At 56.4% G+C, this 24,751-nt stretch overlaps 1 protein-coding gene across 1 annotated transcript; it reads left to right on the top strand.

Moving 5' to 3' along the window:
• The first annotated feature begins 2,809 nt into the window (after positions 1–2,809).
• Positions 2,810–24,294, top strand: DCST2 (DC-STAMP domain containing 2). Its single transcript, XM_075608122.1, has 6 exons — positions 2,810–2,936; positions 7,889–8,019; positions 11,901–12,028; positions 19,046–19,139; positions 20,161–20,412; positions 22,660–24,294. The coding sequence occupies exons 1-6, from the start codon at positions 2,841–2,843 to the stop codon at positions 22,862–22,864; spliced, it is 906 nt and encodes a 301-aa protein (XP_075464237.1). The 5' UTR covers positions 2,810–2,840; the 3' UTR covers positions 22,865–24,294.
• The last annotated feature ends 457 nt before the right edge of the window (positions 24,295–24,751 follow it).

Genomic DNA, 24,751 nt, shown 5'->3' with positions numbered 1-24,751 from the left:
TATACGAAGGACTGCCCCCCTCTCCCACTCCTCTATATGAAGGACTGCCCCCTCTCCCCCTCCTGTATACGAAGGACTGCCCTCCTCTCCCCTTCCTCTATACGAAGGACTGCCCCCCTCTTCCCCTCCTGTATACGAAGGACTGCCCCCCTCTCCCCTTCCTCTATATGAAGGACTGCCCCCCTCTCCCCTTCCTCTATACGAAGGACTGCCCCCCTCCCCCTTCCTCTATACGAAGGACTGCCCCCTCTCCCCTTCCTCTATACGAAGGATTGCCCCCTCTCCCCTTACTCTATACGAAGGACTGCCCCCTCTCCCCTTACTCTATACGAAGGACTGCCCCCCTCTCCCCTTCCTCTATACGAAGGACTGCCCCCCTCTCCCCCTCCTGTATACGAAGGACTGCCCCCCTCTCCCCCTCCTGTATACGAAGGACTGCCCCCCTCTCCCCCTCCTGTATTCGAAGGACTGCCCCCCTCTCCCCCTCCTGTATACGAAGGACTGCCCCCTCTCCCCCTCCTCTATATGAAGGACTGCCCCCTCTCCCCTTCCTGTATAGGAAGGACTGCCTCCCTCTCCCCTTCCTCTATACGAAGGACTGCCGCCTCTCCCCTTCCTCTATACGAAGTACTGTCCCCTCTCCCCTTCCTCTATACGAAGGACTGCCCCCCTCTCCCCTTCCTGTATACGAAGGACTGCCCCCCTCTCCCCTTCCTCTATACGAAGGACTGCCCCCCTCTCCCCCTCCTGTATATGAAGTACTGCCCCCTCTCCCCTTCCTCTATACGAAGGACTGTCCCCTCTCCCCTTCCTCTATACGAAGGACTGCCCCCCTCTCCCCTTCCTCTATATGAATGACTGCCCCCTCTCCCAATCCTGTATACGAAGGACTGCCCCCTCTCCCCTTCCTCTATACGAAGGACTGCCCCCCTCTCCCCTTCCTGTATACGAAGGACTGCCCCCCTCTCCCCTTCCTGTATACGAAGGACTGCCCCCCTCTCCCCTTCCTCTATATGAAGGACTGCCCCCTCTCCCCTTCCTGTATACGAAGGAATGTCCCCTCTCCCCTTCCTCTATACGAAGGACTGCCCCCCTATCCCCTTCCTGTATACGAAGGACTGCCCCCCTCTCCTCCTCCTGTATGTAAAGGACTGCCCCCCTCTCCCCTTCCTCTATACGAAGGACTGCCCCCCTCTCCCCTTCCTCTATACGAAGGACTGTCCCCTCTCCCCTTCCTCTATACGAAGGACTGCCCCCCTCTCCCCTTCCTCTATACGAAGGACTGTCCCCTCTCCCCTTCCTCTATACGAAGGACTGCCCCCCTCTCCCCTTCCTGTATACGAAGGACTGTCCCCTCTCCCCTTCCTCTATACGAAGGACTGCCCCCCTCTCCCCTTCCTGTATACGAAGGACTGCCCCCCTCTCCCCTTCCTCTATACGAAGGACTGCCCCCCTCTCCCCTTCCTGTATACGAAGGACTGCCCCCTCTCCCCTGCCTCTATACGAAGGACTGCCTCCCTCTCCCCTTCCTCTATACGAAGGACTGCCCCCCTCTCCCCCTCCTCTATATGAAGGACTGCCCCCCTCTCCCCTTCCTGTATACGAAGGACTGCCCCCGTTTCCCCCTCCTGTATGTGAAGGACTGCCCCCCTCTCCCCTTCCTCTTTACGAAGGATTGCCTCCCTCTCCCCTTCCTCTATATGAAGGACTGCCCCCCTCTCTCCCTCCTCTATATGAAGGACTGCCCCCCTCTCCCCCTCCTGTATACGAAGGACTGCCCCCTCCTGTATGTGAAGGACTGCCCCCTCTCCCCTTCCTCTATATGAAGGACTGCCCCCTCTCCCCTTCCTGTATACGAAGGACTGCCCCCCTCTCCCCTTCCTCTATACGAAGGACTGCCCCCTATCCACCTACTGTATACGAAGGACTGCCCCCCTCTCCCCTTCCTGTATACGAAGGACTGCCCCCCTCTCCCCTTCCTCTATACGAAGGACTGCCCCCTCTCCCCTTCCTCTATACGAAGTACTGCCCCCCTCTCCCCTTCCTCTATACGAAGGACTGTCCCCTCTCCCCCTCCTGTATACGAAGGACTGTCCCCTCTCTCCTTCCTCTATACGAAGGACTGCCCCCTCTCCCCTTCCTCTATACGAAGGACTGCCCCCCTCTCCCCTTCCTCTATACGAAGGACAGCCCCCCTCTCCCCCTCCTGTATACGAAGGACTGTCCCCCTCTCCCCTTCCTCTATACGAAGGACTGTCCCCTCTCCCCTTCCTCTATACGAAGGACTGCCCCCCTCTCCCCTTCCTCTATACGAAGGACTGTCCCCTCTCCCCTTCCTCTATACGAAGGACTGCCCCCCACTCCCCTTCCTGTATACGAAGGACTGCCCCCCTCTCCCCTTCCTCTATACGAAGGACTGACCCCCTCTCCCCTTCCTCTATACGACGGACTGTCCCCTCTCCCCCTCCTGTATACGAAGGACTGTCCCCTCTCCCCTTCCTCTATACGAAGGACTGCCCCCTCTCCCCTTCCTCTATACGAAGGACTGCCCCCCTCTCCCCTTCCTCTATACGAAGGACTGTCCCCTCTCCCCTTCCTCTATACGAAGGACTGTCCCCCTCTCCCCTTCCTCTATACGAAGGACTGCCCCTCTCCCCCTCCTGTACACGAAGGACTGTCCCCTCTCCCCTTCCTCTATACGAAGGACTGTCCCCCTCTCCCCTTCCTCTATACGAAGGACTGCCCCCTCTCCCCCTCCTCTATACGAAGGACTGTCCCCCTCCACCCCCTCCTCTTTGCTAAGGCCTGACACCCCCCTCTCTCTCCCCCCGGCAGGTTTGATGTATGGAGCTGCGTTCTTTATTGCTGTATTTGGGGTTTACATGAAGAGATTAAGACGCTCCATCTGTGCGCATTACTACCCGTCCCGCGAGCAGGTGAGGCGAGGCGAGGGGGGAGAGGGCAGAATATGTGCCCCCCAAACCTACAGGGGACCTCACAGGGCAATTCTTGCACCATAGGGACATCTGGCTGCATATGGGGGAAGTGCGATAGTATCACAGAGTGCCGAGTATCACTGCATTTAGATATACAAACCTAGGGTGCCTCCGCCTTACTATTTAATAACATACTTAACCCTTTCTCTGACAGATGGACAAGCAATGCTCAGGCCCTCTGGCAGCGAAAGGGTTAACCTGAAAAGCATATATATATATATATATATATATATATATATATATATATATATATATATATATATATATATATATATATATATATATATGCTTTTCAGGTATATATATTTTATATATATATAAAAAAATCAAAAATGAATAGACGATACCGTTCTGTGGCTAACGAAATGCTTTTATTTGTGCGAGCTTTCGCGATACACTGATCTCTTCTTCCGGCGATGTTACAATGAATGAAGCAAGAAAGGGTTTTACTTAAAAACAGTGCATCCTGGAATGTATCTGTGACTGAAGCCTATCCCTCCCCCTGAGGTGCCTGAATGTTAGTGATGTAAGAGTATATGTGTGTTTGTGTGTGTATGTATGTAAATATAAATTTATAAAGCGCCCACAGTGTACAGTATACAGCGCTTTACAAATGATGTGTGTGGGAATGTATATCAATGGTGTGGGTAGGTGTGGAAATGTAAGAGGGTGTTGCATTACTATTAATGTGTGTAGATACTATGTGGTCCCTATTGGTATAAAGGGGTAGAATTACATTGTACATTAGTATGCGTAAGAGACAGCTGTGTGTTCATGCATATAGCGCAGTAGGTATAGACATGGCCTTAAGCATTCATGGGAATAGTTCTCTTGTGTCAGGGTAGTGACTCATGAAGCTGCGATCTCTATTTAGGCCACCGCTAAGTGTCCCGAACAGTTGTATAAATTTGTATTTATGCAACCGTCTCTCTTTCGGTGTTCTAAGATTACCTTTGAGTATGGCCACCTTCAGATCGTTCATCTTATGGCCAGAGTCAGAGAAATGTTCGCCAACAGGACTGTCTCTTGTTCTGCGTGTGATGCTGTGGCGATGCAGATTCATTCTCTTGTTTAGCCCCTGTCCTGTCTCACATATGTAGTAGTAGCCCATTGGCATTTCATGCACATGATGAGGTACACGACATTGCTGGAGGATCAGGTGAACCTTCCTCTGATTTTGTACTCCAGATTCCTGTGTGGTATTTGTATTGTGCCCGCTGTGTATAGCATTGCGCAGGTTTTGCATCTTGCATCCTGGCATGGTCTTGTCCCACGTTCAGTTGTACTGTTAAATACTTTACTCCTCACCATAATTTTTTTGAGATTATGAGGTTGTCTGTATGACAATAAGGGTGTTTCGGGAAAACGTACATATGCCACGCTCAATAGCACTCCTTTTTGACACTTATATACATATATATATTTTGTGGGGGCTTAGGGGTTCCCAAAAAGAGCTTGCTGGGGTTTTGTGTTCTGTTTCATGGAAGACCTGTTGCAGTCTTGGACAAGGTAAGGAAACAAATGTATGATCTGACACTGATCGAGAGGAGACCCATAGAATCACTAAAGGCCAACCACAACATAACAATCAAACCTGCGGACAAGGGAGGAGCAGTGGTCATAATGAACACCACAGACTACCTGCGGGAAGCGCACAGACAACTCTCTGATGCAAAGTACTACACCCAACTGCAGGAGGATCCAACTAAAAAATACATGCGAGAACTCAACAGGATCATTAAAACACTCCCGATCCACACAAGAGAACAAATTCTGGACCTGATACCAGGTAACCCAAAACCTGGCACATTCTACATGCTCCCTAAAATTCACAAAGAGGGTAACCGTGGGCGCCCTATTATTTCTGGATCTGGCACACTGACTGAGAATATTTCTGGCTGGGTGTAGGGCATTCTAAAACCACTTGTCAGGAACACACCCAGCTATATCCAGGACACCACCGACCTGCTACACAAACGTTATGCCATTGGCCCCCTCCAACAGGAACACTACTAGCAACCATGGATGTAGAGTCACTTTACACAAACATCCCCCACAAAGATGGGATTTCAGCCAGCGGATACTTTCTGGGACCGCAGGAGCCACTCACAGAGACAGTGACTAAATGCATCGAATTTATTCTGACCCATAACTACTTCACATTTGGAAATGTCACATACCTCCAGATAACTGGGACCGTTATGGGCACTCGGATTGCGCCACAGTATGCCAATCTGTTCTGTGCAAAACTGGAAAGTGACTTTCTTTCCACCTGTCACTTGAAACCCCTTACGTACCTTCGCTACATTGATGACATCCTCCTGATTTGGAACTCTGGCGAACAGGACCTCCTACAGTTCTATGACAACTTCAGTACGTTCCACCCGACCATCAACCTCCAACTCACCCATTCCCCGGATGAAGTACATTTCCTAGATACCACCATTACAATAAAGAACAACCAACTACAGACTTCTGTATACCGCAAACCTATAGACAGAGCTAGCTATTTGAGGGACAGCAGCTTCCACCCCACACACACTAAGCATGCAACCATCTACAGTCAAGCCATACGATACAACCGGATATGCTTCGACACAGCAGACAGAGGCCAGCAGATTACAGCCTTGAGATCGGATTTCATAAACCATGGATATAACCACAGAATTGTAGACCAGCAAATCAACAAAGCCACCAGAATACCGAGAAGTGATCTCCTTGAATACAGACAGAAAGAGACAAGCGACAGGGTACCTTTGGATGTCACATGTAACCCACACCTAGAAGCCCTACGCAAGATCGCCAGGGAATTACAACCCATTCTCCAGGAAGATACAGGATGGTGGTTTTGGCTGTGTGTCTAAAGCCTTCGATGTACCGGTCCAGTTTGGTGTTGCGCCCAGTTTGTGGGATCCAGTTGGATTTTTGTTTCTCCCTGCTCATGTGCAGTGGCCCTCCTTCTGCAGTGTTGGCACGATCTTGGTCGTGTCTGTCATGGAAGAACTCCTTAAGACGCAGTCTTCTGAAGAACTCTTTCAGGTCACCGCACAGCTCAATATTGTCCATGGGCTTGGTAGGGCAGAATGTGAGACCCTTTGATAATACTGAGGACTCTGCTTGATTTGGTGTATAAGTCTGAGATGTTAGCAGTGCAGTCCTGCTGTTGGTGACTGTTAATGTTTGTATTATTTGTGGTTGTGCTGGCTTCTGCAGAGTATCTCATTCTCAGCCTCAGTCTGTGGAGTTTCTTTTCCTTATTGCTTATTAGACCCTTCAGGAGTTTTCATGGAATGTTTGGTGTCCTCTCCATGTGTCTGTGTGTATTTCTCGTGTGTTCGGATTCTGTCTATCGTCTCTTTTGTCTTTCTCCTGTTGCAGTACCAGATGCTAATCAGATGGTTCCACACAGCGGGCACAATACACATACCCCATAGGAATCTGGAGTACAAAATTAGAGGAAGGTTCACCTGTTCCTCCAGCATTATTGTGTACCATCATGTGCATGAAATGCCCAAGGGGCTGCTACTACATAGGTGAGATGGGTCAGGGGCTAAAGAAGAGAATGACCCCGCATTGCCACAGCATCACACGCGGAACAAGAGACAGTCTTGTCGGCGAACATTTCTCTGGTGGCCATACTCAAAGGTAATCTTAGAACACCAAAAGAGCTGCATGAATACAAATTTATGCAACTGTTCGGGACACTTAGCGGTGGCCGAAACCGGGACCGAAGTTTTATGAGTCACTACATTACTGACACAAGAGAACTCTCTTCCCATGAGAGCTAAAGGCCATGTCTATACATAATGTGCTATATGAATGCACACACAGCTGTGTCTTACAAATACTATGTTATTCCATCCCTATATACCAATAGGGACCACATAGTATCTACACACACTTTTAGTTATGCCACAGCCTCTTACATTTCTACACCTACCCACACCATTGGAATACACTCCCACTCCACACACACCTTTTGTAAAGCTCTGTATACACTGGTGGGCACTTTATAAATGTATATCTACATATACACACACACACTCTTACATCACTAACATTCAGGGACCATTTAACACCTGAAATCATAAATCGCATACTACACAGGGGGAGGGATAGGTTTCAGTCACAGATACTTTCCAGGATGCAGTGTTTTAAGTAAAACCGTTGCTTGCTTTATCCATTGTAACATCGCTGGAAGAAGAGATCAGTGTATGTCGAAAGCTCACACAAATAAAAGCATTTCGTTAGCCACAGAACGGTATCATCTATTCATTTTTGATTATTAAGCTCGGCTAACACGGTACTGATCGATATATCTCTCTATTTAATTTTTTTAGAAAAACCCTGTCCATGTTCTATATAACGTTATATAGTAAGGACACAGTATCACTGCTTGTTATAAGACCATATGGGACATGTGGTTTGCTCCCCCCTCTGTCCCTCCATTGCACACCCCCCTTGCTCCCCACTGCTGCTCCCCCCTCTACTGGTTACCCCCTCTGCTGCTCCCCCCTCTACTGGTTACCCCCTCTGCTCCCCACTGCTGCTCCCCCCTCTACTGGTTACCCCCTCTGCTCTCCACTGCTGCTCATCCCCTCTGCACCCCACTGCTGCTCACCCCCCTTGCCACCACTGCTGCTCCCCACTGCTTCTCACTCCCCCTGCTGCTCACCCCCTTGCTTCCCACTGCTGCTCTTCCCCTTGCTCACCGCTGCTCACTCCCCCCTGCTCCCCACTACTGCTCACCTCTCCCTGTTCCCCACTGCTGCTCACTCCCCCTGCTGCTCACCTTCTGCTGCTCACCCCTCCCTGCTCCCCACTGCTGCTCCTCCCCGTCTTCTCCCCACTGCTGCTCACCCCCCCCCCACCCCCACCCTCTCCCTTCCCAGGAGAGGATCTGCTACCTGTACAATAATCTGCTCACTAAACGCACGAACATTGGAAGAGCTCTGATCAGAAGTGTGAACATGAACGTGGCGGATAAAGGACACATCAGCATCCTGCTCGTACTGGCTGCAAAGTATATATTATATACACATACTGCTGCATATACACCCACATACCTATAGATACCATATACACACCAGTATCATGCTCATTCTACCTGCAAAGTATGGAGAGCACCTATAAAAAAAAAAATATATATATATATATAAAAACAACTGTAAATATTACTGTATGTTAATTTGCATGTCTTAGACAGGTCTGCAACCCTGTCTATACCCATCATCGCCCAGCATACAGCGCTTCCACTGCAGCAAGGGATTCTGGGAAATGACATGCAAATGAGCACTCAGTGCCACCTTTTGTCTCAAGCTCGTATTACACAAGCAAATCCTCAAGCCAATGCATGCTGTTATAAACACAGTTTATAGACAGAGGCTGGGATGAGATGCAAAGCCATTAAACCCACTCACAGACATATTTCAACCTTCACATGTATATATATAAAATAAATACGGTGGAGATTTCTTGTTGCCCTTTTTACCCACCATAACTTAAAACGCGATGGTATATATACACACACGCACACGCTTCCTGCTTGTACTGTACCCCAAGACTCGCTCACACCTAGAAAAATACACACAGATATATACAGTGCGTACCTACCTACACACCCATCACCCCATACTTGTGCACACCTCACTCTCCCTCCACATACTTGTGCACACCTCACTGTGCGTTCTCACTCTCCCCCACATACTTGTGCACACCTCACTGTGCGTTCTCACTCTCCCCCACATACTTGTGCACACCTCACTGTGCGTTCTCACTCTCCCCCACATACTTGTGCACACATCACTGTGTGTTCTCACTCTCCCCCACATACTTGTGCACACCTCACTCTCCCTCCACATACTTGTGCACACCTCACTGTGCGTTCTCTCCCCCACATACTTGTGCACACCTCACTGTGCGTTCTCTCCCCCACATACTTGTGCACACCTCACTGTGCGTTCTCTCCCCCACATACTTGTGCACACCTCACTGTGCGTTCTCACTCTCCCCCACATACTTGTGCACACCTCACTGTGCGTTCTCTCCCCCACATACTTGTGCACACCTCACTGTGCGTTCTCACTCTCCCCCACATGCTTGTGCACACCTCACTGTGCGTTCTCACTCTCCCCCACATGCTTGTGCACACCTCACTGTGCGTTCTCACTCTCCCCCACATACTTGTGCACACCTCACTGTGCGTTCTCTCCCCCACATACTTGTGCACACCTCACTGGGCGTTCTCTCCCCCCCACATACTTGTGCACACCTCACTGGGCGTTCTCACTCTCCCCCACATACTTGTGCACACCTCACTGTGCGTTCTCACTCTCCCCCACATACTTGTGCACACCTCACTGTGTGTTCTCACTCCCCCACATACTTGTGCACACCTCACTGTGCGTTCTCACTCCCCCACATACTTGTGCACACCTCACTGTGTGTTCTCACTCCCCCACATACTTGTGCTCACCTCACTGTGCGTTCTCACTCCCCCACGTACTTGTGCACACCTCACTGGGCGTCCTCTCTCCCCCACATACTTGTGCACACCTCACTGTGCGTTCTCACTCCCCCACATACTTGTGCACACCTCACTGTGCGTTCTCACTCCCCCACATACTTGTGCACACATCACTGTGCGTTCTCACTCTCCCCCACATACTTGTGCACACCTCACTGTGCGTTCTCACTCTCCCCCACATACTTGTGCACACCTCACTGTGCGTTCTCACTCCCCCACATACTTGTGCACACCTCACTGTGCGTTCTCACTCTCCCCCACATACTTGTGCACACCTCACTGTGCGTTCTCACTCTCCCCCACATACTTGTGCACACATCACTGTGTGTTCTCACTCTCCCCCACATACTTGTGCACACCTCACTGTGCGTTCTCTCCCCCACATACTTGTGCACACCTCACTGTGCGTTCTCTCCCCCACATACTTGTGCACACCTCACTGTGCGTTCTCTCCCCCACATACTTGTGCACACCTCACTGTGCGTTCTCACTCTCCCCCACATACTTGTGCACACCTCACTGTGCGTTCTCTCCCCCACATACTTGTGCACACCTCACTGTGCGTTCTCACTCTCCCCCACATGCTTGTGCACACCTCACTGTGCGTTCTCACTCTCCCCCACATGCTTGTGCACACCTCACTGTGCGTTCTCACTCTCCCCCACATACTTGTGCACACCTCACTGTGCGTTCTCTCCCCCACATACTTGTGCACACCTCACTGGGCGTTCTCTCCCCCCCACATACTTGTGCACACCTCACTGGGCGTTCTCACTCTCCCCCACATACTTGTGCACACCTCACTGTGCGTTCTCACTCTCCCCCACATACTTGTGCACACCTCACTGTGTGTTCTCACTCCCCCACATACTTGTGCACACCTCACTGTGCGTTCTCACTCCCCCACATACTTGTGCACACCTCACTGTGTGTTCTCACTCCCCCACATACTTGTGCTCACCTCACTGTGCGTTCTCACTCCCCCACGTACTTGTGCACACCTCACTGGGCGTCCTCTCTCCCCCACATACTTGTGCACACCTCACTGTGCGTTCTCACTCCCCCACATACTTGTGCACACCTCACTGTGCGTTCTCACTCCCCCACATACTTGTGCACACATCACTGTGCGTTCTCACTCTCCCCCACATACTTGTGCACACCTCACTGTGCGTTCTCACTCTCCCCCACATACTTGTGCACACCTCACTGTGCGTTCTCACTCCCCCACATACTTGTGCACACCTCACTGTGCGTTCTCACTCTCCCCCACATACTTGTGCACACCTCACTGTGCGTTCTCACTCCCCCACATACTTGTGCACACCTCACTGTGCGTCCTCTCTCCCCCACATACTTGTGCACACCTCACTGGGCGTTCTCTCTCCCACACATACTTGTGCACACCTCACTGGGCGTCCTCTCTCCCCCACATACTTGTGCACACCTCACTGTGCGTTCTCTCCCCCCCACATACTTGTGCACACCTCACTGTGTGTTCTCACTCTCCCCCACATACTTGTGCACACCTCACTGTGCGTTCTCTCCCCCACATACCTGTGCACACCTCACTGGGCGTTCTCTCCCCCCCACATACTTGTGCACACCTCACTGGGCGTTCTCACTCTCCCCCACATACTTGTGCACACCTCACTGTGCGTTCTCACTCTCCCCCACATACTTGTGCACACCTCACTGTGTGTTCTCACTCCCCCACATACTTGTGCACACCTCACTGTGCGTTCTCACTCCCCCACATACTTGTGCACACCTCACTGTGTGTTCTCACTCCCCCACATACTTGTGCTCACCTCACTGTGCGTTCTCACTCCCCCACGTACTTGTGCACACCTCACTGGGCGTCCTCTCTCCCCCACATACTTGTGCACACCTCACTGGGCGTCCTCTCTCCCCCACATACTTGTGCACACCTCACTGTGCGTTCTCACTCCCCCACATACTTGTGCACACCTCACTGTGCGTTCTCACTCCCCCACATACTTGTGCACACCTCACTGTGCGTTCTCACTCTCCCCCACATACTTGTGCACACCTCACTGTGCGTTCTCACTCCCCCACATACTTGTGCACACCTCACTGTGCGTCCTCTCTCCCCCACATACTTGTGCACACCTCACTGGGCGTCCTCTCTCCCCCACATACTTGTGCACACCTCACTGGGCGTCCTCTCTCCCCCACATACTTGTGCACACCTCACTGTGCGTTCTCTCCCCCCCACATACTTGTGCACACCTCACTGTGTGTTCTCACTCTCCCCCACATACTTGTGCACACCTCACTGTGTGTTCTCACTCTCCCCCACATACTTGTGCACACCTCACTGTGCGTTCTCACTCTTCCCTCCCCCCCCCACACAGGTTCCGCTGCTTCAGATGGTTTGCCCAGTTCATGGGAGTCAACCAGGAGTATTGCATGGCATGTGCCAAGATAAGCCTTGGAATCGAGAACGAGGACTTTGTGCCGTGCATTACCAATGGGTGTAAAGGTTGGACACGCACCCCCTCCTGCACCCCCCTGCGCACCCAGCCCACTGCACCCCCCACCCCAGTAATGTAACAGCGTAGCAGTGCCTCGCTTTGCTTTCATGCGCTGTTGCCTTTTATGCATCAAATTGCGGCATGTGTTTGATGTTATGTGCAACGTACAGAGGCGCTCAGTGATACACCTCATTATAATCTGTGGGTCATGTATCTCCTCCCTAACGTCTTCTATCGACACCTCCCAAATGGGGCAGAACTGCAGCAAAGATCTTGATACTTTGATGAAAACAATGCTTTTCATGCCAACGGTCATTATTGCCCCTGCATGCGTGTTCCACCCCCTCCGCATGCGTGTGCAGTCGCCTCTGCATGGGCGTGCAACCACCTCCGCATGCCCGTGCAGCTGCCTCCACATGCCCGTGCAGTCCGCATGCACATGCAGTCTGCCTCCCCGTGCAGTCCTCCTCCGCATGCCCGTGCAGTCCTCCTCCGCATGCCCGTGCAGTCCTCCTCCGCATGCCCGTGCAGTCCTCCTCCGCATGCCCGTGCAGTCATCCTCCGCATGCCCGTGCAGCCGCCTCCGCATGCCTGTGCAGTCCTCCTCCGCATGCCCGTGCAGTCCTCCTCCGCATGCCCGTGAAGTCATCCTCCGCATGCCCGTGCAGCCGCCTCCGCATGCCCGTTCAGTCCGTCTCCCCGTGCAGTCCGTCTCCCTGTGCAGTCCGCCTCCGCATGTCCGTGCAGTCCGCCTCCGCATGTCCGTGCAGTCCTCCTTCACATGCCCGTACAGTCCGCCTCTGCATGCCCATACAGTCCGCCTCTGCATGCGTGTGCAGTCCGCCTCCCCATGCAGCCCTCCTCCGCATGCACGTGCAGTCCTCCGCATGCCCGTGCAGCTGCCTCTGCATGCGCGTGCAGTCCTCCGCATGCCCTTGCAGCTGCCTCTGCATGCACGTGCAGTCCGCCTCCCCGTGCAGTACTCCTCCGCATGCGCGTGCAGTCCTCCTCTGCATGCCCGTGCAGCCACCTCTGCATGTGCGTGCAGTCCGTCTCCCTGTGCAGTCCGCCTCCGCATGCCCGTGCAGTCCTCCTTCACATGCCCGTACAGTCCGCCTCCGCCTCCCCATGCAGTACTCCTCCGCATGCCCTTGCAGCTGCCTCTGCATGCAAGTGCAGTCCGTCTCCCTGTGCAGTCCGCCTCCACATGCCCGTGCAGTCCTCCTTCACATGCCCGTACAGTCTGCCTCTGCATGCCCTTACAGTCCGCCTCTGCATGCGCGTGCAGTCCGCCTCCCCATGCAGTCCTCCTCCGCATGCGCGTGCAGTCCTCCGCATGCCCGTGCAGCCCTCCTCCGCATGCCCTTGCAGCTGCCTCTGCATGCACGTGCAGTCCGCCTCCCCATGCAGTACTCCTCCGCATGCACGTGCAGTCCTCCTCCGTATGCCCGTGCAGCCGCCTGTGCATGCGCGTGCAGTCCATCTCCCTGTGCAGTCCGCCTCCGCATGCCCGTGCAGTCCTCCTTCACATGCCCGTACAGTCCGCCTCTGCATGCCCATACAGTCCGCCTCTGCATGCGCGTGCAGTCCGCCTCCCCATGCAGTCCTCCTCCGCATGCGCGTACCGTCATCCTCCGCATGCGCGTGCAGTCCTCCTCCATCTCACCGTGCAGTTCTCCTCCGCATGCGCGTGCAATCCTCCTCCGCATGCCCGTGCAGTCCTCCTCCGCATGCGCGTGCAGTCCATCTCCCCGTGCAGTCCTCCTCCATCTCCCCGTGCAGTCCGCCTCCGCATGCGCGTGCAGTCTGCCTCCGCATGCCCATGCAATCCATCTCCTCGTGCAGTCCTCCGCATGCGCGTGCAGTCCGTCTCCCCGTGCAGTCCTCCGCATGCGCGTGCAGTCCGTCTCCCCGTGCAGTCCTCCGCATGCGCGTGCAGTCCGTCTCCCCGTGCAGTCCGCATGCCCGTGCAGTCCTCCTCCGTCTCCCCGTGCAGTCCTCCGCATGCGCGTGCAGTCCTCCTCCGCATGCCCAGGCAGTCCTCCGCATGCGCGTGCAGTCTGTCTCCCCGTGCTGTCCTTCTCTGCATGCCCGTGCAGTCCTCCTCCGTCTCCCCGTGCAGTCCTCCTCCACATGCCCGTGCAGTCCTCCTTCACATGCCCGTACAGTCTGCCTCTGCATGCCCTTACAGTCCGCCTCTGCATGCGCGTGCAGTCCGCCTCCCCATGCAGTCCTCCTCCGCATGCGCGTGCAGTCCTCCGCATGCCCGTGCAGCCCTCCTCCGCATGCCCTTGCAGCTGCCTCTGCATGCACGTGCAGTCCGCCTCCCCATGCAGTACTCCTCCGCATGCACGTGCAGTCCTCCTCCGTATGCCCGTGCAGCCGCCTGTGCATGCGCGTACAGTCCATCTCCCTGTGCAGTCCGCCTCCGCATGCCCGTGCAGTCCTCCTTCACATGCCCGTACAGTCCGCCTCTGCATGCCCATACAGTCCGCCTCTGCATGCGCGTGCAGTCCGCCTCCCCATGCAGTCCTCCTCCGCATGCGCGTACCGTCATCCTCCGCATGCGCGTGCAGTCCTCCTCCATCTCACCGTGCAGGTCTCCTCCGCATGCGCGTGCAATCCTCCTCCGCATGCCCGTGCAGTCCTCCTCCGCATGCGCGTGCAGTCCATCTCCCCGTGCAGTCCTCCTCCATCTCCCCGTGCAGTCCGCCTCCGCATGCGCGTGCAGTCTGCCTCCGCATGCCCATGCAATCCGTCTCCTCGTGCAGTCCTCCGCATGCGCGTGCAGTCCGTCTCCCCGTGCAGTCCTCCGCATGCGCGTGCAGTCCGTCTCCCCGTGCAGTCCTCCGCATGCGCGTGCAGTCCGTCTCCCCGTGCAGTCCGCATGCCCGTGCAGTCCTCCTCCGTCTCCCCGTGCAGTCCTCCGCATGCGCGTGCAGTCCTCCTCCGCATGCCCAGGCAGTCCTCCGCATGCGCGTGCAGTCTGTCTCCCCGTGCTGTCCTTCTCTGCATGCCCGTGCAGTCCTCCTCCGTCTCCCCGTGCAGTCCTCCTCCGCATGCCCGTGCAGTCCTCCTCCGTCTCCCCGTGCAGTCCTCCTCTGCATGCGCTTGCAGTCCTCCTCCGCATGCGTGTGCAGTCCTCCGCATGCCCGTGCAGTCCTCCTCCGCATGCGCGTGCAGTCCATCTCCCCGTGCAGTCCTCCTCCATCTCCCCGTGCAGTCCGCCTCCGCATGCGCGTGCAGTCTGCCTCCGCATGCCCATGCAGTCCGTCTCCCCGTGCAGTCCTCCGCATGCGCGTGCAGTCCGTCTCCTCGTGCAGTCCTCCGCATGCGCGTGCAGTCCGTCTCCCCGTGCAGTCCTCCGCATGCGCGTGCAGTCTGTCTCCCAGTGCAGTCGGCATGCCCGTGCAGTCCTCCTCCGTCTCCCCGTGCAGTCCTCCGCATGCGCGTGCAGTCCTCCTCCGCATGCCCATGCAGTCCTCCGCATGCGCGTTCAGTCTGTCTCCCCGTGCTGTCCTTCTCCGCATGCCCGTGCAGTCCTCCTCCGTCTCCCCGTGCAGTCCTCCTCCGTCTCCCCGTGCAGTCCTCCGCATGCGCGTGCAGTCCTCCTCCGCATGCCCAGGCAGTCCTCCGCATGCGCGTGCAGTCTGTCTCCCCGTGCTATCCTTCTCCGCATGCCCGTGCAGTCCTCCTCCGTCTCCCCGGGCAGTCCTCCTCCATATGCCCGTGCAGTCCTCCTCCGTCTCCCCGTGCAGTCCTCCGCATGCGCGTGCAGTCCTCCTCCGCATGCCCAGGCAGTCCTCCGCATGCGTGTGCAGTCTGTCTCCCCGTGCTGTCCTTCTCCGCATGCCCGTGCAGTCCTCCTCCGTCTCCCCGGGCAGTCCTCCTCCGCATGCCCGTGCAGTCCTCCTCCGTCTCCCCGTGCAGTCCTCCTCTGTATGCGCGTGCAGTCCTCCTCCGCATGCGCGTGCAGTCCTCCGCATGCCCGTGCAGTCCTCCTCCGCATGCGCGTGCAATCCATCTCCCCGTGCAGTCCTCCTCCATCTCCCCGTGCTGTCCTCCTCCGCATGCGCGTGCAGTCCTCCGCATGCCCGTGCAGTCCTCCTCCGTATGCCCGTGCAGTCCGTCTCCCCGTGCAGTCCTCCGCATGCGTGTGCAGTTCTCCTCCGTATGCCCGTGGAGCCGCCTATGCATGCGCGTGCAGTCCGTCTTCCCGTGCAGTCTATCCTCCGCATGCCCGTGCAGTCCTCCTCTGTCTCCCCGTGCAGTCCTCCTCCACATGCGCATGCAGTCCGTCTCCCCGTGCAGTCCTCCTCCGCATGCGCGTGCAGTCCGTCTCCCAGTGCAGTCCGCATGCCCGTGCAGTCCTCCTCCGTCTCCCTGTGCAGTCCTCCGCATGCGCGTGCAGTCCTCCTCCGCATGCCCATGCAGTCCTCCGCATGCGCGTTCAGTCTGTCTCCCCATGCTGTCCTTCTCCGCATGCCCGTGCAGTCCTCCTCCGTCTCCCCGTGCAGTCCTCCTCCGTCTCCCCGTGCAGTCCTCCGCATGCGCGTGCAGTCCTCCTCCGCATGCCCAGGCAGTCCTCCGCATGCGCGTGCAGTCTGTCTCCCCGTGCTGTCCTTCTCCGCATACCCGTGCAGTCCTCCTCCGTCTCCCCGTGCAGTCCTCCTCCGCATGCCCGTGCAGTCCTCCTCCGTCTCCCCGTGCAGTCCTCCTCTGCATGCGCGTGCAGTCCTCCTCCGCATGCGCGTGCAGTCCTCCTCCGCATGCCCGTGCAGTCCTCCTCCGCATGCGCGTGCAGTCCATCTCCCCGTGCAGTCCTCCTCCATCTCCCCGTGCAGTCCGCCTCCGCATGCGCGTGCAGTCTGCCTCCGCATGCCCGTGCAGTCCGTCTCCCCGTGCAGTCCCCTGCATGCGTGTGCAGTCCTCCTCCGCATGCCCGTGGAGCCGCCTCTGCATGCGCGTGCAGTCTGTCTTCCCGTGCAGTCTACCTCCGCATGCCGTGCAGTCCGTCTCCCCGTGCAGTCCTCCTCCGCATGCCTGTGCAGTCTGTCTCCCCGTGCAGTCCTCCGCATGCCCGTGCAGTCCTCCTTCGTCTCTCCGTTCAGTCTGCCTCCGCATGCGCGTGCAGTCCATCTCCCCGTGCAGTCCTCCTCCGCATGTGCGTGCAGTCCGTCTCCCAGTGCAGTCCTCCGCATGCCCGTGCAGTCCTCCTCCGCATGCGCGTGCAGTCCGTCTCCCCGTGCAGTCCTCCGCATGCGCGTGCAGTCATCCTCCGCATGCGCGTGCAGTCCTCCTCCGCATGCCCGTGCAGTCCTCCTCCTCATGCGCGTGCAGTCCATCTCCCCGTGCAGTCCTCCTCCATCTCCCCGTGCAGTCCGCCTCCGCATGCGCGTGCAGTCTGCCTCTGCATGCCCATGCAGTCCGTCTCCCCGTGCAGTCCTCCGCATGCGCGTGCAGTCCGTCTCCCCCTTGCAGTCCTCCGCATGCGCGTGCAGTCCGTCTCCCCGTGCAGTCCTCCGCATGCGCGTGCAGTCCGTCTCCCCGTGCAGTCCGCATGCCTGTGCAGTCCTCCTCTGTCTCCCCGTGCAGTCCTCCGCATGCGCGTGCAGTCCTCCTCCGCATGCCCAGGCAGTTCTCCGCATGCGCGTGCAGTCTGTCTCCCTGTGCTGTCCTCCTCCGCATGCCCGTGCAGTCCTCCTCCGTGTCCCCGTGCAGTCCTCCTCCGCATGCCCGTGCAGTCCTCCTCCGTGTCCCCGTGCAGTCCTCCTCCGCATGCCCATGCAGTCCTCCTCCGTCTCCCCGTGCAGTCCTCCGTCTCCCCGTAAAGTCAGCCTCCGCATGCCCGTGCAGTCCTCCGTCTCCCCGTGCAGTCCTCCTCCGCATGCCCTTGCAGTCCTCCTCCGTATCCCCGTGCAGTCCTCCGCATGCCCATGCAGTCCATCTCCCCGTGCAGTCCTCCTCCATCTCCCCGTGCAGTCCTCCTCCGCATGTGCGTGCAGTCATCCTCCGCATGCGCGTGCAGTACTCCTCCATCTCACCGTGCAGTTCTCCTCCGCATGCGCGTGCAGTCCTCCTCCGCATGCGCGTGCAGTCCATCTCCCCGTGCAGTCCTCCTCCATCTCCCCGTGCAGTCCGCCTCCGCATGCCCGTGCAGTCCTCCTCCGTCTCCCCGTGCAGTCCTCCTCCGCATGCCCGTGCAGTCCTCCTCCGCATGTGCGTGCAGTCCTCCGCATGCCCGTGCAGTCCTCCGCATGCGCGTGCAGTCCATCTCCCCGTGCAGTCCTCCTCCATCTCCCCGTGCAGTCCGCCTCCGCATGCGCGTGCAGTCTGCCTCCGCATGCGCGTGCAGTCCGTCTCCCCGTGCAGTCCGCATGCCCGTGCAGTCCTCCTCCGTCTCCCCGTGCAGTTCTCCGCATGTGCGTGCAGTCCTCCTCCGCATGCCCAGGCAGTCCTCCGCATGCGCGTGCAGTCTGTCTCCCCGTGCTGTCCTTCTCCGCATGCCCGTGCAGTCCTCCTCCGTCTCCCCGTGCAGTCCTCCTCCGCATGCCCGTGCAGTCCTCCTCCGCATGCGCGTGCAGTCCTCCTCCGTCTCCCCGTGCAGTCCTCCTCCGTCTCCCCGTGCAGTCCTCCTCCGCATGCCCGTGCAGTCCTCCTCCGCATTCCCGTGCAGTCCTCCTCCGGTGCCCTCGGATCTGAAGGGTATACAAGAACGGGGAGAGTAACAGAGGGGTCTGAGATAAGGTAGGACGGGGGATTCCTTCGGTTCTTCCGGCTGCAAAACTGGGACAGAGGAAGAGCAGTAAAATGATCAAATGGGGGAAAAGCACAAAAATAAAGTTTTGTTTTTTGCTTTAATAATCTGGTGCGGGTTTTTTTGCACCAACTTTATTATATCCCCCACAGTGTCTGAGACTGACTTTAATAAACGACTGAAAACCACCTGGGGGGAATAACCCTTTAAGCGCTTGCTCCTCCCTTTAATTACCCCGCGGTCTCAGCTCCCGTCGCTCTCTTCGCAGGCCTGTACTGCCAGGGCTGTTATGAGCTGCTGGACAATGTCTGCACCATATGCATGGCGCCGCTGGCGTTCACAGAGGCCATGAATGAAGAGATGTAAGTCGCTGCAGGAATACGGAGCTGCTACATTGTTACACTGTCACGATTCACATGACGTGTCTGCTCTGGTGGGATATATTGAGATACACTGCACCAACATCGCGCTATAATGTCACCTCCTACAGAGGATTAGGAATCCTGTCGAATCTCTGTGATATTCTGTATTACAGACGTAGTGGGACGGAAAGGTCTGGTGACGCCAGAGCATCAGACCGCCGGCACCCAACATAGAGGGTCACTGGCGCAGACTCCGCCAGCCGGGAAAGCGGCTCGGCCGAACTGACCGTGAGGGATTCCCGCTCGGGCAAAACGGTGCCCAAAAACACCCACTGCTATTCTGAGCCCGATTTTGCTAGGGTGGTAGCATCAACCCCCAGAACCGCGGTGGGGAGCCCACCCCAAGAGCCACGCTCTTATACCTAGCCCACCCAATCCTAGTGATTACGCTGCCAGAGGTCGGCGGTAACTTCTCTGGCCATCTCGGGACGCCGGCTCCTTTCCTCCTGCTTGCACCACCACCCCCCTCTCTTCCTCTCTGCATGTCGAGGAGAGCAGGGGGAGACCGAACTCCACTACTGGGAACGGGGGGGGGGGGGATGAGGGGGACCGAAGTCCTGTACGGAGAGCGGGGAGGAGAGCAGGGGGAGACCAAACTCATGTACTGAGAGCGGGTGGGATAGCAGGGGAAGACCAAACTCCTGCAGTGGGAGCGAGGGGAAACAGGGGAGACCGAATTTCGGTACTGAGAGCGAGGGGGGGGAGAGCAGGGGGAGACCAAAGTCCTGTACTGCGAGTGGGGGGGGGGGGGGGGCTGAGAGACCGAACTCCTGTACTGAGAGCGGGGGGGAGGGGGAGCTGAGAGTCCGAACTCCTGTACTGAGAGCGGGGGGAGGGGGAGCTGAGAGTCCGAACTCCTGTACTGAGAGCGGGGGGAGGGGGAGCTGAGAGTCCGAACTCCTGTACTGGGAGCGGGGGGATCCTGGCTGATTCGAGGGTCTTTGTGCCTCCCCCTTTTCAGAGACTCGAGTGACGAGGAGAAGATTCTGCTCTGGGTCGAGGCCATGAAATCCATAAAGCAGAAAGAGAAAGAGAAGAGGAAGAAAATGAAAAGGCTCCTGAGGGCCCGACTGAGAGAGGTCATCACGTCCAGTGGAAGCAGCAGCGTGTTCAGCGACGAACTGCTGAGGAAATACGGCATGAAGACCGAGGAAGAGGAGGACGAGGACGAGGACATGGAGACCAGCGAGGCACAATCAGGCCAAGAGTCTGGGTACCAGCGCATGTTACTATTATACAGATAAACATAACATTCATACACCCACTCGGACCCTCCAACCTGCACAGGGTCCGGGTGTAAGTGAGCAGAGGAGGGGATCCCCCAACCTGCACAGGGTCCAGGTGTAAGTGAGCAGAGGAGGGGATCCCACAACCTGCACAAGGTACGGGAGTAAGTGAGCAGAGGAGGGGATCCCCCAACCTGCACAGGGTCCAGGTGTAAGTGAGCAGAGGAGGGGATACCCCAACCTGCACAGGGTACGGGAGTAAGTGAGCAGAGGGGCTCCCCCAACCTGCACAGGGTATGGGTGTAAGTGAGCAGAGGAGGGGATCTCCCAACCTGCACAGGGTCCGGGTGTAAGTGAGCAGAGGAGGGGATCTCCCAACCTGCACAGGGTCCGGGTGTAAGTGAGCAGAGGAGGGGATCTCCCAACCTGCACAGGGTCTGGGTGTAAGTGAGCAGAGGTGGGGATCCCCCGACCTGTACAGGGTCTGGGAGTAAGTGAGCAGAGGAGGGGCTCCCCCAACCTGCACAGGGTATGGGTGTAAGTGAGCAGAGGAGGGGATCTCCCAACCTGCACAGGGTCCGGGTGTAAGTGAGCAGATGAGGGGATCTCCCAACCTGCACAGGGTTCGGGTGTAAGTGAGCAGAGGAGGGGATCTCCCAACCTGCACAGGGTCCGGGTGTAAGTGAGCAGAGGAGGGGCTCCCCCAACCTGCATAGGGTCCGGGTGTAAGTGAGCAGAGGAGGGGATCCCCCAACCTGCACTGGGTCCCGGTGTAAGTGAGCAGAGGAGGGGATCCCCCAACTTGCACAGGGTCCGGGTGTAAGTAAGCAGAGGAGGGGATCCCCCAACCTGCACAGGGTCCGGGTGTAAGTGAGCAGAGGAGGGGATCCCCCAACCTGCACAGGGTCCGGGTGTAAGTGAGCAGAGGAGGGGCTCCCCCAACCTGCACTCGGTCCGGGTGTAAGTGAGCAGAGGAGGGGCTCCCCCAACCTGCACTCGGTCCGGGTGTAAGTGAGCAGAGGAGGCGATCCCGGCGTCCACATGGGAATGTTATTCTGTAATGAGGTCAGTGCCATTCTCTACAGTACGTCTGGGGCAGCAGAAATACTGGGAAATAGCTCCCAAGGCACCTATTTAATACACTGGGAAAGTGCTTCTTCTGTTCACTTTTGTGGGACTCAGAGCTTCCCTGACATGAAGAAGAAGCTGTCCTGCCTGACACACACACACTGTCAGTCTCACACACACTCACAGTCACACACACAGTCACAGAGACACACACAGCCAGTCTCTCACACACACACACACACACACACACACACACACACACACACACACACACACACACACACACACACACACACACACACACACACACACACACACACACACACACAGTCTCACACACACAGCCAGTCTCACACACACATACACACATACACAGTCTCTCACACACAGTCTCTCACACAGTCACACACACACACAGTCTCACACACATACACACTCAGTCTCACACACAAACACAGTCTCACATGCACACCATCCATATACACACGCACACACTCTCATACACACACACGCGCACACACACAGTCTCACACGCGCAGTCACACACACAGTCAGTCTCACACACACACACACTCACACACAGTCTCACACACAGATACACACACACAGTCAGTCTCTCTCTCACACACACACACACACACACACACACACACACACACACACACACACACACACACACACACACACACACACGCAGTCAGTCTCACACACACAGTCTCACACACATACACACTCAGTCTCATGCACACCATCCATATATATACACACACACACACTCAGTCTTACACTCAGATACACACACACTCAGTCCTACACACTCGGTCTCACACACATACACAGTCACACGCAGTCACAGTCTCACACACACACAGTCTTACACACATACACATTCTTACACACATACACACAGTCACACTCAGTCTCACACACACTCAGTCACACACACTGGCCAATGAAATGCTAAGGGCTGTGATAGTATTTGAAGTTCCAGTAATCACCTGGTAGGAAGCTGTGACCTGCGCCCTGACACATCTGCTCTGTGGATGACACTTACATGACACAGGATCATTGTCACCTCTTTGTGACTAAGGAGATGTCTCCGTATATCTGAGACATGATGTACACAGCCCTCTGCACCCTGCAGTGTTATTATTGTGTCGTTCCAGAGAGACAGACTTCGAATACCAGGACAAGTCCGACACAAGTGACGCTTCGGAGCCCGAGACCCAATCTCTGGTTCCCCAAATCAAGCTCCCTGATCCCCGGAGACAGGCGGACCTGGTGAGCCCCGTGCTTTTTGGGCAGATGATCAGCATGAACACCAGGAGGTGGCAGGAGGCTGACGTGGAGAAAGGAGTCAGTGGGAAATAAGGAGCACCCCACCTCCACCCACAGCATCACCCCATCGACAGCATCACCCCACCTCCACCCACAGCATCCCCCCACCTCCACCCACAGCATCCATCCCACCTCCACCCACAGCATCCATCCCACCTCCACCTAAAGCATCACCACACCTCCACTCACAGCATCCCCCCACCTCCACCCACAGCATCCATCCCACCTCCACCCACAGCATCCATCCCACCTCCACCTAAAGCATCACCACACCTCCACTCACAGCATCACCCCACCTCCACCTACAGCATCACCCCACCTCCACTCACACCATCCCCCCCTCCACCCACAGCATCACCACACCTCCACTCACAGCATCACCCCATCCACAGCATCACCCCACCTCCACCTAAAGCATCACCACACCTCCACTCACAGCATCACCCCACCTCCACAGCATCACCCCACCTCCACCCACAGCATCCCCCCACCTCCACCCAAAGCATCACCCCACCTCCACCCACAGCATCACCCCACCTCCACCCACAGCATCACCCCACCTCCACCCACAGCATCACCCCACCTCCACCCACAGCATCCCCCCACCTCCACCCACAGCATCCATCCCACCTCCACCCACAGCATGACCCCACCTCCACCCACAGCATCACCCCATCCACAGCATCACCCCACCTCCACCCACAGCATCCCCCCATCCACAGCAACAGCACCTGATTTATTCATGGGAAAACAAATCTCACTTTGGGATGCACAAGGGGGGCATTTTATTTTCTCTTGTCCCCTGGGACCACTGTATATAGGAACACCCCCTATATATCACTGTGACCGCTAGGAATGACGCAGATATGGTGGTGACACGGGTTCCTGTTACAGAGGCGGCTGCGATAACGCGGAAGTTACACGGCGTCAGTGTTATTATTACGTCTCGCTCTGCGTTATATGGTGCACTTCAGGTTGTGCGACAACCTACTTCATATATGTCTCACCTGTGCACGGCCTTCTCCCGAACTGCTCTAGCCCCACAACAGCCCCATGTCAAGCCTGGTTCAGCCTTGTCACCATCGGACAGATCACCGAGGCAGTGCTGGGGGAGCAGGAAAGGCCCCCAGTAAATGTGGGATGTACCAACGCAGGCAGCAGCCTATACAGAGGGAGAGGTGGGGAACGCTGGAACCTGGACTTCTATGGGATTCTGGGAATGGGCCGTGTTATTACGTCTACTTATTAACACGGGCGGGTTCGCTGGAAGTTCTGTGTCCTGATCCACCCTGACACACACTGGGATAAGAGGAGGTTATCACCCTGACCGTTCCTCTTCGGACCCGAGCAGGCTGGGCCTGGATTAGGAATGGCTCACTCCCAGGTATACATGGCCGCCATTTTGCTTCTGTCAGGAGCAAAAGATCTGTTCTTTTTTTTATAATAAAACGTTTGAACATTGAGACATTCGCACGTAGGTCTCTTTGTAATAAGTGGCTCCTGTGGGGCACCGCCTCCTTTCCATCCCTGCATTGTATTTATTTTATGGGGCCTACCCCGGGAGCTGCGAAGTCCTTGCAGACCGCGCGGTTTGACAAGGCAATAAATCACGGAACAAAAATGTTAATTTTTCCTTATCCTGTACAAATTGCATCGCGGCTGTTAAAATGTGACCGTCCGTGTGGTTAAACAGCCAATCCCAGCGACTTGCACGAGATTACGCAAGCAGCCATTTTACACGGCAGCGCATGCTTGAGGGGCAGCGTGTGCTGGGGCAGGGGCAGCACGTGCTGAGGGGGGGGGCAGCACATGCTGGGGTGGGGGCAGCGCTTACTGGGGTGGGGACAGCGCGTGCTGGGTGGGGGCAGCGCGTACTGGGGTGGGGACAGCGCGTACTGGGGTGGGGACAGCGCGTACTGG

The sequence above is a fragment of the Ascaphus truei genome, chromosome 7, assembly GCF_040206685.1.
Source record: "Ascaphus truei isolate aAscTru1 chromosome 7, aAscTru1.hap1, whole genome shotgun sequence".
Classification (NCBI taxonomy): domain Eukaryota; kingdom Metazoa; phylum Chordata; class Amphibia; order Anura; family Ascaphidae; genus Ascaphus; species Ascaphus truei.
This window is presented reverse-complemented; position numbering and strand designations above follow the sequence as displayed.